The sequence below is a fragment of the Anolis sagrei genome, chromosome 3 (genome assembly GCF_037176765.1).
Source record: "Anolis sagrei isolate rAnoSag1 chromosome 3, rAnoSag1.mat, whole genome shotgun sequence".
NCBI classification, from domain to species: domain Eukaryota; kingdom Metazoa; phylum Chordata; class Lepidosauria; order Squamata; family Dactyloidae; genus Anolis; species Anolis sagrei.
In genome coordinates this window covers 226,498,154-226,516,066 of record NC_090023.1, presented here as the reverse complement: position 1 = coordinate 226,516,066, position 17,913 = coordinate 226,498,154, and the positions used below count along the sequence as shown (strand labels likewise).

At 39.4% G+C, this 17,913-nt stretch overlaps 1 protein-coding gene across 1 annotated transcript; it reads left to right on the top strand.

Annotated features, from left to right (window-relative positions):
- The first annotated feature begins 3,074 nt into the window (after positions 1-3,074).
- GAL3ST2 (galactose-3-O-sulfotransferase 2) lies at positions 3,075-9,169 on the top strand. Its single transcript, XM_060767003.2, has 3 exons — positions 3,075-3,164; positions 6,182-6,443; positions 7,785-9,169. Exons 1-3 carry the CDS (start codon positions 3,124-3,126, stop codon positions 8,595-8,597), a joined length of 1,116 nt encoding a protein of 371 aa, XP_060622986.2. The 5' UTR covers positions 3,075-3,123; the 3' UTR covers positions 8,598-9,169.
- Positions 9,170-17,913: the final 8,744 nt, after the last annotated feature.

The window sequence follows — 17,913 nt, the reverse complement described above, 5'->3', positions numbered from 1 at the left end:
ATATAGAAACAAGATATTGTAGGGTGAATCGATGTATTTTTGGGCACTGAAGAAAACACTTCTGAAGAACTGCTATATTTTGTGCATCGGCCTAATCTCTGTTCCTAACAGATCAGAGAAAACTAGGTTATCAGTCTAACAACCGAAAACCAAACTGCCTTGCATAAGTACATGTGGCTTTATATCACTGAAGAGATAGTTTTACTCAAATGAGTTTTTGGCTCTTATTTGGAAGATCATATTTTTACAAAAGGTTATGATTTCCAAATGGTTGTGAATGCTATTTTTCTCCAAAAGGTTATGAAGATTTTGGAACACCAAGCAGAAGGAAAAAAATAAGGAATGCAATATGGGCATAGAAAACTCTTATTACCTACACCTGACAGAGGCAACTCTCATTCCAAAACCTTGCCTTTACCCCAAACACTTCATCCCAGTCAACTTTAATTTCACTCACCTTGAAAGTAAACTCTTTGGTATTTGCTTAATTTCTGGTTTTCATTCTAATTCCCCCCCCCCCCTTAAATTAACAATACCCTTTCTTAAAGCTCTCACCGCACATTTGGAACAAGTCCTGACATTGTGCTCAGGTTTCAAAGTGGTACAGTGGTTCATAGATAGCAAAAGAGTCCTTTATACTTCTCAGAGATATCTAATGAAGCATTTCAAAGATCACAGAATAGCAACTTTGCTGCTACAAAGCTGAGTGAAATCGATAATCGCTACATCAACAATATGCATAGTTCAACTCCAGAGTAAGGACAGGAACATGCAGGCTCGTAAGTGACAAGCACTGAACATTATTTGGAGTGGAAGCTGTCATTGGGTTCTAGACTTGTAAACACAGAGCAAAATTAATTTGGTCAAAAGTAGACTAAGCAAAACTTTCTTAACATTTATTCCTGAACTCACAATTGTTATCTCTCATGTTATATGTTTTAAGTGTTTTCATTACTTGATGACTACACTGATCAGAAGGGTTCACTAATGCACGGTGCCACTATTCCATCATAGATACCTCATACATACCAAGATGACCACCTTCGACACTGCACGTCTCTTCATTTGCATAATTGTGCTGATTTGCCAAACTGTGGTCCTGTGTGCTTTTGCATACCCTTGTAAACCCACCTTCAAACATGTTGCAATTTTACAGTCTCAAGGATGAATAACAAAGAAGGCAAATATAACTGTAAAATTTTAACTAAAAACAAAGCAGCTCGGGAATATGTTCGTTGTATTTATATATTTGAGTTTCAGTTTTTATGTCTTAAGCATAAATGTATGTTTCAGTGTTTATGTCTTAAAAATCAATGTATGTAAAATGTTTTACACATTCCTTTATGCCTTCTGATTCTGTACTCCTTTCTAACTTTTTGTATATTTTGGTTACTGTTTTTTCCTCCCATTTGCATTATCTTGTCCCAAAGTGATTCCTCTTCCAAGAAGCCTATTATTTTGTCCTTTTCAAAATGTTCCTTTATTTGCTAATGTTGGTACCACGATACATTTTTATGAGGTTGATTCATTTCCTGTTGTGTTATGTATATTCCTTCTTGTTTTTTCAATACGTCTTTACACTATTTATACCATCCCAGCACTCTTCTCTGTGGAGGCTTCTAAAGGTGATATCTAAAGCGGCGTTTTCGTGTAAAATCTACTTTTGTATTTTGCCCAGACTTTGAATATGGCAGATCTGATAAAATGATTGCTGAACGTTTTCTCTAATTTTGTTTTCCAATACCAAAGGTATTGGAAAACCTTCTAAATTTAATATTTTTTCTACCCCTTCTAAATTTAATATTTTTTCTAATTTCATCCAATCTAATTTCATCCAATCTCTTACCCATCTCAAGGCACTATCTTCAAAGTATAAAGTTAGATCAGGTAAAGACAACCCGCCTCTCCTTTCATCTGTCATATTTTTTAAAATTTATCCTTGGCTTTCCCCCTTGCTATACATATTTTGTAATATTTCTGTTCCATTCTCTTAAGTTCTTTTGGCTTCTTCTTATCAGAATATTTTGAAAAAGAAAGGTTATTTTTGTCAATACATTCATCTTTACACTTGATATTCTGCCCAATAAAGATAAATTTACCTCCTTCCAGGGATCTAGATCTTTTTTATCTCCTTCCACTTCCCTCCGTAGTTGTCCTGTTGTTTTTGAAGTTAAGATAATCCCAGCACAGAAATGGTACAAACTCATTGCATAACGTAGGTAATGGGAATACTGTAGGATTGTGGGATATTAATGGATTTTTCCCGTCAATAGGGAGGAGGCAGACCGGTAGGAAGATGCAAACAACATTGTGTGATAGGGTCCATCACCAAAGTTGTCAGTCCAGCTTCAATGCTAGTTTGCCTGCCTCGTGTGATATAAGACATTTCTGGGGGGTTTATTTTTGTTTTACTTTGCGAAGTAGGTTAATCAGTCACTAAGAATGAGACATGCAAGGTCTGGAAATGTTACATTTTTGACTACAACTTTTGTTCATATCACTTAGCATATATAAAAGCTAATCATTAAGCTCATATAAATGCAAGCCCACTTTAGAAGTCTCTATATTGATGCTAAAGGTAAAGGTTACTGATAAAATCTAATCCATCACTGCCACTATTGAGTCTCTCTTGGAAGTTCCTTGAACTTATTTGAAGAATGGTGACTTATCATTTCCTGAGAAACCGAAATAAGCATCTATTAATTTTTATTATGTTATTGCTGACATTAGTTTAGTGTCCATGTTTCTTTATATGTTCATATATTTCTTTGTTTTCAAATAAGGAAAAGATTAGATTGTCCTTTGTGGATATGAGATAGTGGGAGAGCATTGTAGCTCAGTAACAATATGGAATTAGTTTAAAATATAATTTTGTCTTTCACTCATAAATTTGTTTTGACCACTGAAGCAGGATGATTTATAAGCAAACAAGCAGCAAACAAACAAGCTGGGGACAAGGGGTTGAAGGAGTTACAATCTGAAGGATTCTATGGGAAGCCATGACAATCTGTCTTATTAGTTGCACACATACTATTGCATTAGAAAAGACCAACCACATCTTGGTTCTTTTGCAGGTATATTCACCAATGTGCATGGTTCACCCTTTGGCTGGGAGTGGTTGCCATGATAGGATTTGTTCAGCATTATGTTTTAAAGACTACCAAGTAAGTTCATTTTATAAAATGGTTGTACCATTGATTGACACCTTGTGGGAGGCAATTTGTGACAGGATCACAAAGAGTCTCTCCAGCTACCTGTTCTCAACATACTCTATGACCAGCCCCAAAGATATTTCCCATTGCCCCTGTTGCCGTGAACTTTTGAATTAAAAAACCCTCCAGATATAGGAAATCCATGAGCCTTTAATGTTGGCATTCTGGAGAATGGACAAAAAACTCTGGAAAATAATTTCCTAAAGTTCAGTGTTTTGCTAAACCTGAACAGGAATTTATAATCTTGCATATTTACATAAAACTGTCATGATTGGATGTGAAAACAGGATGCCTTAGGTTGGGATGCTACCAGGTTGAAAAGGTAAGGTATTTGGGGGGGGGGGGGGAGTGGCAAATGGTGTCATGAGCTTGGCCACGTTATCAAGAGCAAACAACAGGAGGAGAAGCCAAAGTCAAGAGTCCACTATTAGAGAATCCTACATTCGGGAGTCCTTGAAAGTCAATCTGGGATACAGAAGTACAAGCTACAAACAGAAAGGGGCGAGCCCATGCTGAGTTCCAAAGTCCAAGTAGCTGAAGTCAAGCTGGTTTTATTTATTTATCAGGAGCGAACTAAAACAGTTGTATTGCATCAAAAACAAACAAACAAACAAGACACAAAGTTTGCAGACTTGGTATTCTATTAAATGTCCTTTGACCAGTACCTGGCCACTTGGAGTGCCTCTGGTGTTGCTGCAAGAAGGTCCTCCCTTGTGCATGTGGCAGGGCTCAGTACAAATGTCTGGTTGTTGATGACACGATAAATAAATAAAAAGAGCTCAGGTTGTATTGCAGTAGGTGGTCTGTGATTTGCTCTTCTCCACACTCGCATGTCGTGGAATCCACTTTGTAGCCTCATTTCTTAAGGTTGGCTCTGCATCTCGTGGTGCCAGAGAGCAGTCTGTGAGATGTGCTCCACACGGGGCATGCATACTCAGCAGCAAAGTAGCATAGTGCAAGGGCAGATGTCTTCACTGTATCTGGTTGTGATCCCCAGGTTGTGCCAGTCAGCTTTCGTATGTTATTGTTTCTAGCGCCCACTTTTTGCTTGATATCAGTGCTTCTTGTAGGTCAGAGCACGGTCCAGGGTAACTCCCAGGTATTTGGGTGTGCTGCAATGCTCCAGTGGGATTCCTTCCCAGGTAATCCTCAGAGCTCGGGATGCTTGTCTGTTCTTAAGATGAAAAGCTTGTGTCTGTGTTTTAGATGGATTGGGAATCAGCTGGTTTTCCCTGTAATAGGCAGTAAGAGCACCTAGAGCTTCGGAGAGCTTCTGTTCATCCATCTTGAAGCTTCGTGCTTGAGCAGTAATGGTCGCTCCAGAAGTGACCAGAAGTCAAGCTGGTGAAGCAACAGAGTCAAGATGGGAAAAAACAAGAGCCAAGGTCACAGTCCAGGATCAGAAATGCTGGTAGTCTGAAAAACAGTGGAGTCAGGTTCCAAGATACAAGATACTGTATATGAGTTGCAAACATCCGACTTACAAATGACTTCTAGTTAAGAATGGGGGTAAGAAAACAGGAAGTTAGAGAAATCTATCTCTAGGAAGGGACATTCACTTCTGAAAGAGTTATCATGGGGAAAAGATGACTCAAATAAATGCCATATCTCCGATCCTTGTTTCCACAACAAGCCAAATTTTCAAAATCCAATTATCACAGAGGCAGAAAGTGAGGTGAAATCTTCTGAAGAGGGGAACCGACAGCAAAACATACATTACAGCCCTGAACACATTTGATCTCATCTGATCTTGGAAACTAAGCAGGGTTGGGCATGATTAGTACTTGGATGTGCGAGCTAATATATTTGGCTGGAGTTGTATTTTAAAAGGTATCTATTACCATTCGATGTTTGATGTTTTGTCTTATGTCTGCTATAACAGGATGTGCTTTTTATTTAATTTTAATTTGTTAAGTTATAATTTATTATAATTTATTTATAATTTATTTTCCGAGCCCAATTCAAGGTGCAGGTGCTCACCTACAAAGCCCTGAACGGTTTGGGACCACCCTACCTGCGTGACCGCATCTTCATTTACGAACCCACACGCTCACTTCGATCATCTGGGGAGGCCCTGCTCGTGATCCCGCCCTCGTCGCAAGCGCGCTTGGTGGGGACACGAGACAGGGCCTTCTCTGTGGCGGCCCCCCGACTTTGGAATGCCCTTCCAAAAGATCTCTGACAGGCCCCTACTTTAGCAGTTTTCAGAAGGAACCTAAAAACCTGGCTGTTCCGATGTGCCTTCTCAGATTAGGAATCCCCATCCCAAGTCCTAGCAGCACTTTATCACAACCGATGTTACTGCACACAGCACTTTTACTCCTACGTTCCTCCTGCCATCTCAGCATTTTAACCCTGTACCCCATCACGCCGGCCGAACCAGTTTTAATAGTGTCTTGATGTAGTTATTGTTGTTATTTTGCTTAATTGTTTGATTGCTTGTTTATTATTGTGTTATGTTCTATTGTATTGTGTTTGAGGCTTCGGCCTGTGTAAGCCGCATCGAGTCCTGCGGGAGATGCTAGCGGGGTACAAATAAAGTTAATAATAATAATAATAATAATAATAATAATAATTCGTGTTTATATGTAGGGTTGTATACATTTTGTTAGTGTGGATGTATTGTTGTTGTTGTTGTATTCAGGCATTGAATGTTTGCCTTTTATGTTTGGAATATGCCCAGAGTCCCTTTGGGGAGATAGAGCGAAATATAAATAAAGTATTATTATTATTATTATTATTATTATTATTATTATTATTATTATCTGTTCTGACAAATAGTAATTCCACTTAAGAGCAAACCTACCGAACCTGTCTTGTTCATTACTTGGCAACAGTGCTGCCTGTTCCTGTTCTTTCAAAGTGGCTCTACTGAATGACATAGCAGGAGTAGGAAGTATATTTCTATCAGATGGGAAAGATGATTTCTAAATAGCATATTTCTTCTGTTTTTCATTCATGTTACATAGGCAGCAAGAGCCTATTTTCAAAGCCTGTCAACCTACTACAAACGTCATGTTTCTCAAGACACACAAAACTGCTAGCAGCACTATCCTGAATATCCTCTTCCGTTTCTCGGAGAAGCACAACCTCACGGTGGCTCTTCCAAATGGGAACGGCTTCCACCTGGGCTACCCTCAGCTCTTCAGAACAGCCTTTGTTGAGGAGTTCAAAAGCATTGGACGAAACTTCAATGTCATGTGCAACCACTTGAGGTTTAATGCCCAAGAGGTGAGAACAAACCAGGAAGGACTGCACAACTTTATTCTTTGCATACTGCTTCAAAGGTGTTCACTTTCCTTGTCTTTAAAGTTAAATAATGCTAACATTTAAGATATATTTCTCCAAAAACTTTAAGAAAAAGATGGGGACCTAAGGTCTTAGAGCCAACTGGGACCATTTACCAAAAGATAATCTAATACTGTGCTATGTTTTTGAAGGGAATCCCAGAAGTGCTGTGTTTGTGTGTTTATAGTACTGGAGTTATTTTCACCATGTTTTGGGCTTTCAAAAAGGCCTTTCTTGTGACAAAAGGATGTGTGTGTGTGTGTGTTTGTAATGTTAGTTTGTGGGATTAACATAACTCACCAAATTTGGACACAATACACCTATTAAACCAATGAGTGACCATCACTCATAAAAACACTGAAAACACAGTGGAAGTGACTTAAAAAGCCAAAAATGCAAAAAGATGCTACAGCGCATGTGCAAAATTGACTCCCATAGCCAACAAAACACACAATAGCATATCCACACTCTCTTCCAGGCTACAGCTCCCAGCATCCCCTAGACCAGGCCCTTTAGGAGTGGAGGAGGATCCACTGCTTCCATGATGCAAGCTTTCTTCTCCTTGGATTTCTCTGAGAGCATCCCAATTCCTGCATATTTCCTATTCCTGGACTGCAACTCCCAGCAATCCTCCAGATAGATAGATTAGATAGAGATAGATAGATCGATCAGGAGGACTGCAGGGAGTTGCAGTTCAAGAATAGGTAGAGAAGGAAGAAAGGGAGAAAGAGGAAGGGAAAGAAAAGGGGGTAAGGAAGGGAAAAGGAAGAGAAGGAAGGAAGGAGAGAATGAAAGAAAAAAAGAGAAGGAAGGCGAGAAAGAAAGGAGAGAAAGAGGAAGGAAAGGTTGGCCCCAGCAATGCGTAGCGAATATAGCTAGTGTGTGTACACACACACACACACACACACACATTCCTGATCACAATAAACTGTGGTTTGACATTGCAACTAATAACACTGTGTAACAAAATTTCTGTTCCTGGTTTGAAAGTGTTATTGTTTAATTGTGCAGTACTTAGTTTGAAAGTAGTTGTTTTACTCTATAAACTTGTTTTCGGTTTTTGTGGCTGCCATGAACTATGTTGACTTGGTTAAATATTCATTGAAAAACTATAGCAAAATGTGTGGTGAAGTACATACAGCATACCAAATTGCATTACATATAGCTGAGTCTGCAGAGATCTGGAGTAGATATGTTATTTCAGTTGTCTTAATTTTAGGAACTCTTTCCTAATCATTGAGAAAGAATTATGCTTACTGTATTTTGTTTTGTTTTATTTAAAAGGTAAGAAGAGTGATGCCAAATGACACCTTCTATTTTTCTATCCTGAGAGACCCAGCTTCCTGGTTGGAATCTTCCTATGTTTATTACAAAAGTGTTGCACCGGCTTTTAGAAACTCCAAGGATGTGAATGAGTTTCTTGCATCTCCGTGGTCTTACTACAATCTCAGTGAAAAGAATTGGAACATCTATGCCAAAAACCACATGTGGTTTGACTTGGGCTATGACAACAATGCAGTGTATGATGAGTACTATGTGCAGTCAGTAATACAGGATGTTGAGCAGAATTTCCATTTGATGCTAATTGCTGACTACTTTGATGAGTCCATGATCCTCCTGAAGGAGACTTTATGCTGGGATTTGGATGATGTGGTCTATTTCAAGCTGAATGCCAGGAGCCAAAGCACTGTTCAGGCAATGAGTCCAGAAAGTAGAGAAAAGGCAAAAGAGTGGTGTACTTTGGACTGGAAACTTTACCAGCACTTCAATGACACCTTCTGGGTTAAGATTCAGGAGAGGATGGACCTTAAGACTTTGTACAAAGAAGTTGAGCGTCTACAGAAGAGACAGAACGAGCTGATGGAAATGTGCCTTTCAGAGGAAGCTGCAGTTGAGGGAAACAAAATCAAAGACCGTCGCCTAAAGCCTTTCCAGTCAGGGGGTGCTAAAATATTGGGCTATAACCTCAAACAAGATTTGGCCAATGAAACCTTCGCAGTCTGCAAAAAGATGATTGTACCTGAGCTTCAGTATATGGCATACATGTACAGTCGTCAGTTCCCGGACAAAAACAGAAAACCCATAGATTTTAAATAAGATCTAATCATAACGATGGGCCATCCTATCAAATCTCAACAGATTATGATATGGAAGGCTTTGCTTTCTGACCAGATCCAAAAATCTGATATCTCTTTCTTTCTGTGCCATTCTTTCTACATGTATATGACATTGTCATGATATGACATCCCGATCAGATGTTGCTGACATTCCCAGAACAATTAGTAAGCAAACAGTGATCCACGTAAATTAGAATTATGTTACCAAGAGTGGGTGACTGTGGTGGTCCAGGGCCCAGACTCCTGCCCTTGGTGTCCTCCAGAGGCTGCATATAGTGGGCAAAATATTGTGGGCAACCAATGAGGTTTGGTTTCAAGACAGACATCCCTGCTGCCCACTGCTCCATGGATACTCAAATGTATGGATACTCAATTATGTAAAATGGTATAGTAGCATGATGTTCCTTATATACAATGGCAATTTTATTATTTGTCTTTTGGACTTAAAAAATTAAGGTACAGGCAGTTCCCAAGTTATGAACAAGATTTGTTCTGAAGTTGAATTTGTAAGTCAGAATAGGTACATTTAAAAAATGTAACTCTAGCCATCTATCTATCTATCTATCTATCTATCTATCTATCTATCTATCTTTGGACAGCATAAGGAAGGGTTAACACCCCTGTGGTGCTTGTTTTGCTGTCTGTGCCCCTGTTCAGATTATTTCACCTCACTTTCTGTTCCTATAATAATTGCATTTTAAAAATAAATTGACTTGCTGTGGAAACAAGAATTTGTGAGAAAGCTTCAGTGGAGACACCTTTTCCCCATGATAACTCTTTCAGAAATGAATTTTCCTTCCGAGGGGTAGATTTCTCTCACTTCCTGTTGTTTCACCCCTGTTCTTAACTATGAGTCATTTGTAAGTTGGATATTTGTAACTCAGAGACTACCTATATGCAACAATAATATTTATGTATACATAAACATAGACATACCTAACAACAACTACATATCAAACTGCGCAACATACATCTCTATTCTAATTACACGTAAGTCTAAATTACAAGCATATATATATATATATAAATTGGATGTGAGACCTGGACCGTAGGGAAGGCTGAGCAAAGGAAGATAGATGCTTTTGAACTGTGGTGTTGGAGGAAAGTGCTGAGAGTGCCTTGGACAGTGAGAAGTTCCAACTAGTCCATACTTCAGGAAATAAAGCCCGACTGCTCATTGGAGGGAAGGATAGTAGAGGCCAAGATGAAGTACTTTGGCCACATCATGAGAAGAAAGGAAAGCTTAGAGAAAACAATTATGCTGGGGGAAATGGAAGGAAAAAGGAAGAGGGGCCGACCAAGGACAAGATGGATGGATGGTATCCTTGAAGTGACTGGATTGACCTTGAAGGAGCTGGGGATGGTGACGACCGACAGGAAGCTCTGGCGTGCACTGGTCCATGAAGTCACAAAGAGTCGGAAACGACTGAACAAATGAACAACAAAATTTATTAATTGATTTTAAAAGTGGATTTCTTTCTTTCCTTTTTTCGGTTTCTCTATTATTTAGTATTTTTTCTTCAACCTTATGTCCCACAAATAATTTACTTCTGCTTATTTTAACATTAACAAATAAATATCTCAATAGTCTTTCCCTTCCCCTCAGATATACGAAGGGTATTTTTAAAGTAAGGTCCGTTTGAACATAAGTACACAACGAAAGTTTATTTCAAAAGATTAAATTTATTTTCATAAAGTACATACTTCACTCTATTTTTCGACATAGTTGCCAAGTTTGTTCAAACACTTATCATACTTCTGAACCAATTTTAAAATACCCTCTTCATAAAAACTTGCCACCACCAAAAGCCACCAAATCGTCTGTACTCAAAGAAGCGCCCGTAGCGGTCCTCATCATGGACGTTGTCACGGCCATCTTTGAATTGTCGTACCCACTTACACACTTTGCTTTCACTCATAACAGTATCACCATACACGTCACAAATCTGTCAATGAATTTCTGCAGCAGGCAGGTTCCTTGCTGACAAAAACTGTATCACTGAGCGAACCTCACATGCGGCGGGTGAGTTGATAGTCTTAAACATTTTTAAAGCACAGAACAGAACCGTACAGGTTAGCTACAGAGCGGAAACTGAACACAGTTGTTCCTGAGGCATGCCAGTACACAACGCACGTGCTTGTTGCGGTATGCGCGTGAACTACTAGTGTCTACAACAAAACGGACCTTACTTAAAAAAATACCCCTCGTATATTGGTAAATGGGTTTCCATTCTTCTAAGAATGTGCCTAGTGCCTTATCTCTCAACAGCATCATTAACTTGTCTATATTTATTATTTCCCACATCTTTACTGTCCAGTTTTCTACAGTTGGTGTCTCTGTCATTTTCCATTTTTCAGCATGTGGCATTCTTTCCACTGTTAGGATGTACTGCAGGATTATTTTATGTTCCTTTTTTATTTCATTGCCCAACAGTCCTAGTAATGTAAGTTCTGGTTTCAATGATGTTTAGATGGCATTTTAACCCCCCCCCTCCCCCAAATAAAAATGTATAAAAATGCAAATATTAAGTGTTGAAATGTGAAGTACACGAAGGCTCCTGCTACCAAATGTGGTGGACCAGAAAGAAGGCCAAAAAAATTTGGAGACAAATTCATGGGGCAATCCAAGAAATTCTTAAAGCAAGAATTAAAAAAACATTTTTCAAGCCTTGGATGGTTGAATCTGTGAATGAGGAATCATTAAATAAGGAGGGCCAACTGTTCCTAAATAGATGTGGAGGGTTTTGCTTGTATACTGTATTTCTGCATGGCAGGTGACTGGACTACATAGTCCTTGCAGTTCCTTCCAATTCTGGAATTCCATGAATTTATTATTTTATTGATCTATTTCTGGTTTTGGAATGTAGGCTTTGTTTTCTGTAATGTTGAAAAGTGTAGGGTATATGTGTCTGCTACTGATTCAAAAGGTGAGTTGGTCATTCTTTGAAATTTTCACAAGAGGCACTTGTGATAAGTAAAAACATGCAGGGAAAAAGGGTGGAGTGCTGATGTCACAGTTTCCCCACCTATATTTGGTCAAAGTTTAGCTCAATGTTCCTTTCCTGGTCTCTGTATTTTTGCTGTATTTTGGTGTGGTTTGAATTGCTTCTATCTCATCTTTTCCTGTGATAAGGATATCACCCACAATCTCAATTTCTGGAAACCCCTGCAACAGGACTGAGACACACTGGCATCCTTAATCAGAGGTATCCCATAAATTGTATGCTAAAGGTTGCCAAGTCCAATCTTCACTGCAAATTGTAAGCACCTTTGCCAGGGCAGATCTTGCAATATATTCTCAATTGTTAGCCGTGGATAGTAGCTTTCTTTGAGTGCCATATTTAGTAATTTAGGATTTAACACAAATTCTCAGTTTGCCTAGTGGTATCCTTGCCACCTTTAGATTACTAATCTAGTTAGTGCTTTTTGCAACTGGTGCAATGATGCTTTTTCAGGTTCACCAATTCTTTCTTCAGTGACTCTAGTGGGACTGGTAGCATTCTATGTCTTGGCCACTATGTTGCATCTGTAGACCTACCTTTAACTTCAGTTTTTCCACTAAACAACCCATACCCTGAAATGTGTTTCAGCTCTTGATAAAATTTTAGGTAGGAGACCTAATGACTTATCTTGCTCCTCTATAACATGGGGAGTATTGTGGTAGTGCACTCTTATTAAACCAATGGCCTCTGCTACAATGTCATCCAGCAGTCTGTCAAAATCTACAAGTTCTAAGTGGCATCATTGTTGTTGCATTACTTTATCACAAAGGACTGGCAATTCTTTGGTGATCTCACAGACATTATTTTGTATATTATCAGCCTTTGGGGGCAATTTTCAATCTGATCCTGCTATAAAATAGATCAGGGTACAGCCCATAGACTGTGTATGACCCCTGGATTCCACTTTTGTAGCCCTTAAACCTGCAGTGCAAATATGTCTTTCTTTCCTGCATTGGGTATATCCTGTGGAATTATATATCTATTACACTAAATGTCTTTTCTTTGTTTGCAGTATCCATTACTGTTTTTACTATTTTCCACTTCTTTGGCTGATTATAACCCTGCCCTTTAAAGTTATTCTTTTTTTGCACTATCTTTGCATTCTTGCTCATACGTTGAGCATTTGTGTTTTTGCCATTAATGTAGCTTTCCACAACAGATGTAATAAATTACACTATATGTGCCTGCAAATAGTCTTTTTGAGTCATGCTTCTCAGAGTTTCTTGGCTCAGGGATCCTGGAAATTTGCTGCGGACAGATAACCAGTGGCTTGTTGCAGGCACCAAGACTATAAGAGCCACCACTTTAAGCAGCTTTGCCTTAAGATAAGCTTGGGTATTTGCTCAATATTTACAGTCGTTATTAATGTTTTGAACCTTCGGTTACACAATTCTGCTGTGTTTGCAACTTGGTGACATTTTCCATGGTGGGATTTATTTCTTTTAACAGTCTCTCCTTCAAGGCAGAATCCTATGCACCATGACCTTGTCAGATAGCCAGCAGAGGTGCTCTGCTTCATCAAAGGGTGTGAGGAACCAAGTTCCCCATGCCCTGCATCCTCCGGCTCCTTCCAAGGGTGATCAGATGGGGGAAGAGTGAGCACGTGTGGTGTGAGCGGCTTCCCCCATGCCAGTGTTTCTCAGCCTTTCTAATGCCGCGACCCCTTAAAATAATTCCTCATGTTGTGGCGACCCCCAACCATAAAATGATTTTCATTGCTATTTCATAACTGTAATTTTGCTACTGTTACGAATTGTAATGTAAATATCTGATATGCAGGATGTATTTTTATTCACTGGACCAAATTTGGCACAAATACCCAATACACCCACATTTGAATATGGGTGGGATTGGGGGGGGGGATTGATTTTGTCATTTGGAAGTTGTGGTTGCTGGACTTTATAGTTAACAACCAAAAGCATTCTGAACTCTACAATGGAATTGAACCAAACTTGGCACACAGAACTCCCCTGACCAACAGAAAATACTGGAAGAGTTTGGCGGGCATTGACTTTGAATTTTGGAGTGTTCGTTCACCTACATGCAGAGAGTGGATGGAGGATTTTTGATGGGAGGATTCACCATCTGTTCCCAAAAAGTAAGAGAAGGACAGGCAGAGAGATCTTCAGCCCTCTGCCAAAGGAGTTCCTAAGACCATCAGAAATATGTGTTTTCTGATGGTCTTTGCTGACCCCTCAGAATCCCCCTTGTGAGTCCCTCCAAGGGTCCCAACCCCCAGGTTGATAAACACTGCCCTATGCATTCCAGTGGTAACATAGGGGCTCTGCCATGTTGTCCTGGTGGCACCATGTGCCAGCTCCACCCTCCTTCACCCATGGAGCCTCACTAGCATTCTCTGAAGGGAGTTGGCTCATCGGTGAGTGACCAGGGCTAAATTGGCGCATACAGCCAAATTTATCCTTGTGTGAAGAGGTCACCCTGATGAATTCTAATTCATGATAACATATATTTTATCTGCATTAATTGGGGGAATCTGAAAAGTTAGGCGAACCACTATCATAATAACTGAATTCCAAGTTCTACATTAGGAGGAGTGAATGAGGCAGATGATAGATATGGAGGACAGCAGAAGTGGGATTTTAGAGGAAAGAGCTTTTTAGCCTGTTCTGTGTTCCCTAAGCTAGTTTGTTCTCAAGTTAGTGTAAGATACTGCTGAGTTGCTACCACTGAAATATAATTCAGCTGTCACTCTGGTCAACAGCTTTTTGTGGCACAAAGAACTTATTCATCACCACAGGCAACAAAATGTGTTGTGCCAGCACGGGTTACTGGATAACCATTATGGTTCTGAACCAAAAAGCAAGGTCCTATGGCAACAGTGTACTGTAACAGATTGGGGACTCATTCTGGGATTTCATTCCACCTTCTAGGCTGGGCCTTTAGTTACCACAACCCACTTGTCCTCAATTTGCTGCTACTTGCTTTGTTTGTTTCTTAATGGGAACATTTGGAATCAACTCACTGAACCGCAAATAACTTTGTCAGCACAGATCCTAATCCAGTAACATGGCAATAGCAAAATGAATAACATTAAAAGAAAAAAATGATAGCCTATTAATAATGGTTGTAATACAGGAGAGTGGGAATGAAGCACTTAGCTATATGATGGCATAGTCTTTCTGGTAGCAAAATGAGTATCATACTAGAAGTAAAGATTACAACTGTGGTACGTTTTAGCTTGACATCTTATACATCTAAAGCCAGAACCTAGAAAGGGTTATTTTTGGACTGTAGCTGCAACCTCAACTCAACCAAGATAGTAGCTATGCTAGTTGGGGAATTTTATAAATAGTAGTTTGTTTGTTTTTTTAATCTATCCTATTCCTGGGTCTTTATTTAATTTGTTATTTAGGACACCACCAATAGAGAGAGGTGAAGTATGTTTGCATTTTACAAAGATAGTGATAGTTCCATATGCACAAAGATAAGACAGAGGTTTGTCATAGCTTGACATTATTCCTATTGATGATATGTACATAAACTATTGTGTGCATAAGCCTGGATGTCATATCGTCTACCTTTTCTCCATCAGTAGCACTTCATCTGTCTTTTGAGGATGTCATTGCAAAGAGAGAAAATTGGTATGAGGGGTCATGTTGTACTAGAGCTCTGAAACACCTTTTCATCATGAACCATACTCTGTCCAGGTAATCCAGTAAGTAGAAATGTATTTAAACAAGTTATTTATTTATTCATTTATTTACAGTATTTATATACTGCCTCTCTCTCTCTCTCTCTCTCTCTCTCTCTCTCTCACACACACACACACAATAAATAAGAATCAAAGTTCAAAAGGTTATTTCCAAGAAAGCCAAGAGTCCAAAATCCTTTCAAATACTGCCTCCGGAGTAAATCCACAAAGATATCCATAAACAAAATAGCATGAATACAAGGCACACATGAGCAAGGAGCAAGAACAAACTTAAAAATTGAATACGTGAATTCCAAGAATATGTGAATTCCAAAACTCAGAGCTGTTCACCTGAATACAACTTTGCTCTCACAAAGGATTGTACCAGCAGGAACCACTTTAAAAGGCCTCAATCCCTCCCATAACATCATTTCTCACACACTTGCTTTTCTGTCCTTATCTCTAATTCTCTGTGGAAAGCAAGTCTTTGTTGCATGCCCTGTCTCTGCAATTCCAACTGCCTTGAATTAGACAAACATTTGTCTCCCACATTTCTCTCAGCCTGTACTTGAGAACTGATATTGTTTTCTCTAGTCTTGTGGAAATTGCCAGGAGATTTTAAAACTACTCTCTCTAGGCCACTTCTATCCATCTCTGGGCCTTCTGAATCTATCCAAGTATCCCCTTCCTCCTCTTCTGAGCACTCAGAACATATTAGGCTACAACAGGTCATCTAGTAGCCAGGAATTGTTCAAGATCAGAGACAGTGAAAGGCAGCATTTTAATTAATGGTTTTATATAGAATGACATAACCATAGCGTGGGAAAGGACCACAAAGGTCATCTAGTCTAAAGCCCTCTCTTATACAGTACAATACTTGTTCAGATATGCTATATAGCCTACCATTCTTTCAAAGAGCAAATCTGTGGTTTAGGTTAGGCTAAAACTAATATTTGGCTCTGGATCTCCTGAACTTCATGGGTGAAAATATGGAGTTGAACCAGAGTCTTTATAGACCCCATCTTATTTTCTAGCCTGTGACGGCGCGAGTGGCGCCACCTATGTATAGAACTGTTAGTTGTAAGACTTAAACTGTTGTATCATGCTTAATCCTGCCCCTTTTTACACTGCTTATGTATAGTTGTATGGATTGGTTGCTTGTAGCTGTCAATCAGTACTGTTTGGCTCCACCTCTTCCTGCAAGAGAGGAGAACTTCCTTTTTCTTTTCATTCTGCCTTCAGAGTTCGTACCAGATGGACGTGAGTAAGAGACCTGACTCTAAAGGATCCTGATTTAAGTTACCTCTTAGCACCAGTTCTGAGTTTTTTTTACCCCTGGGACTCATGCTTTATGTCCAAATCATCCTGGACAATTATTGAGGAGACCCAAGCGCCTTCAAGCCAGTTTTTTTGGCACCAAAGGAAGATCCTGAATCTTCAAAACATAGGCCATCTGAACTGGGGTTGTGGTTTGCTTCGGCATTCACAGCCATTGAGGAAAGAGGAAACTTGGTGAGGCTTCTCAGCTTCAAACCCCTTGGACCCAGGACTGATTGAGACTGTAATGTATGTTTTCCTTCACCCCTCTAAAGTTTTCCAGCTCATTGCTTTGAAGAAATGACTTTGTGATAAATAAAACTTATTTTGAGCTATTTACAGCGTTTTGGGTTTTGGGGAGTTCCAGTTTCCTATAGGAGGGCAAGAAGCAATCCCTTGGGGGAAAGATGCCATGTCCATCCCTCCTTTATTGAGAATAATAGCCCCCAGGCGCGACGGCACATAGCCATTCCTCATTTTATTCCCTGGGCAGAGTTTTATTTGAACTTACAACTCTCTAGTCAGTCTGGTCATCAAACAGAAGTCAAAATCTGTTCTTAGTCTTAGAAGGTCCCAATGATTGTTCCAAATTGAAGAACCGCAGCGATTCTGACAAAGTGATTTTGCTTTTAAATTGCCAGGACTTTAGCTGCTGCCTTTCAGTGGCAAGATTCCTGAATGAAGTCTGCAAACTGAATGTGTAGCAAACGAGAAGCCCTTTTTTATTATGTGTACTATTTTTTATACTCTCTGCCATGTTATGCCAATAAAGGCTTATTGTATTGTATTCTTGATTGTTCCAAATAGATCAGCAGTGAACCTTTACATTTCAGTCCTATTGTGTTCAAGGAGGCATCTGTACATAATACCAGTTGCCTAGTTTTCAACCATCAGAAAAACTTCAATGAGTTAGAAGATGGAGTGTGAGGAGTGATCAAGGTGGAAGGCCCTACAGATAATTTGTGCAAACAACATTTGCCCAAGAATATAATGGATCCATGTTTTAAACAAGATTTACATGTTTCTTCAGGTGTTTTGTGGATTGAAGCAACACAGTAGACATCTGATGGAAGTACATTTAGTGACATGGGCACCTCGGTTCACCAAAAGCTTTCATTTCTATACTTGACCATGTCTGCCCTTCATTCCAGGTAATTACACCTCGTATTCCATATAGAAGTAGAAAAAATGGCCTTGTACTATAAATGCAAGCACAATATTCATCAGGTTGCCCTTGAGTTTGCATGACGGCAAGGGTGAATGAGGTCAGGAATAGCAAGAATGGAACTAATGGTGTAGAAATAGTTTTCTGCTTCATTGATCAA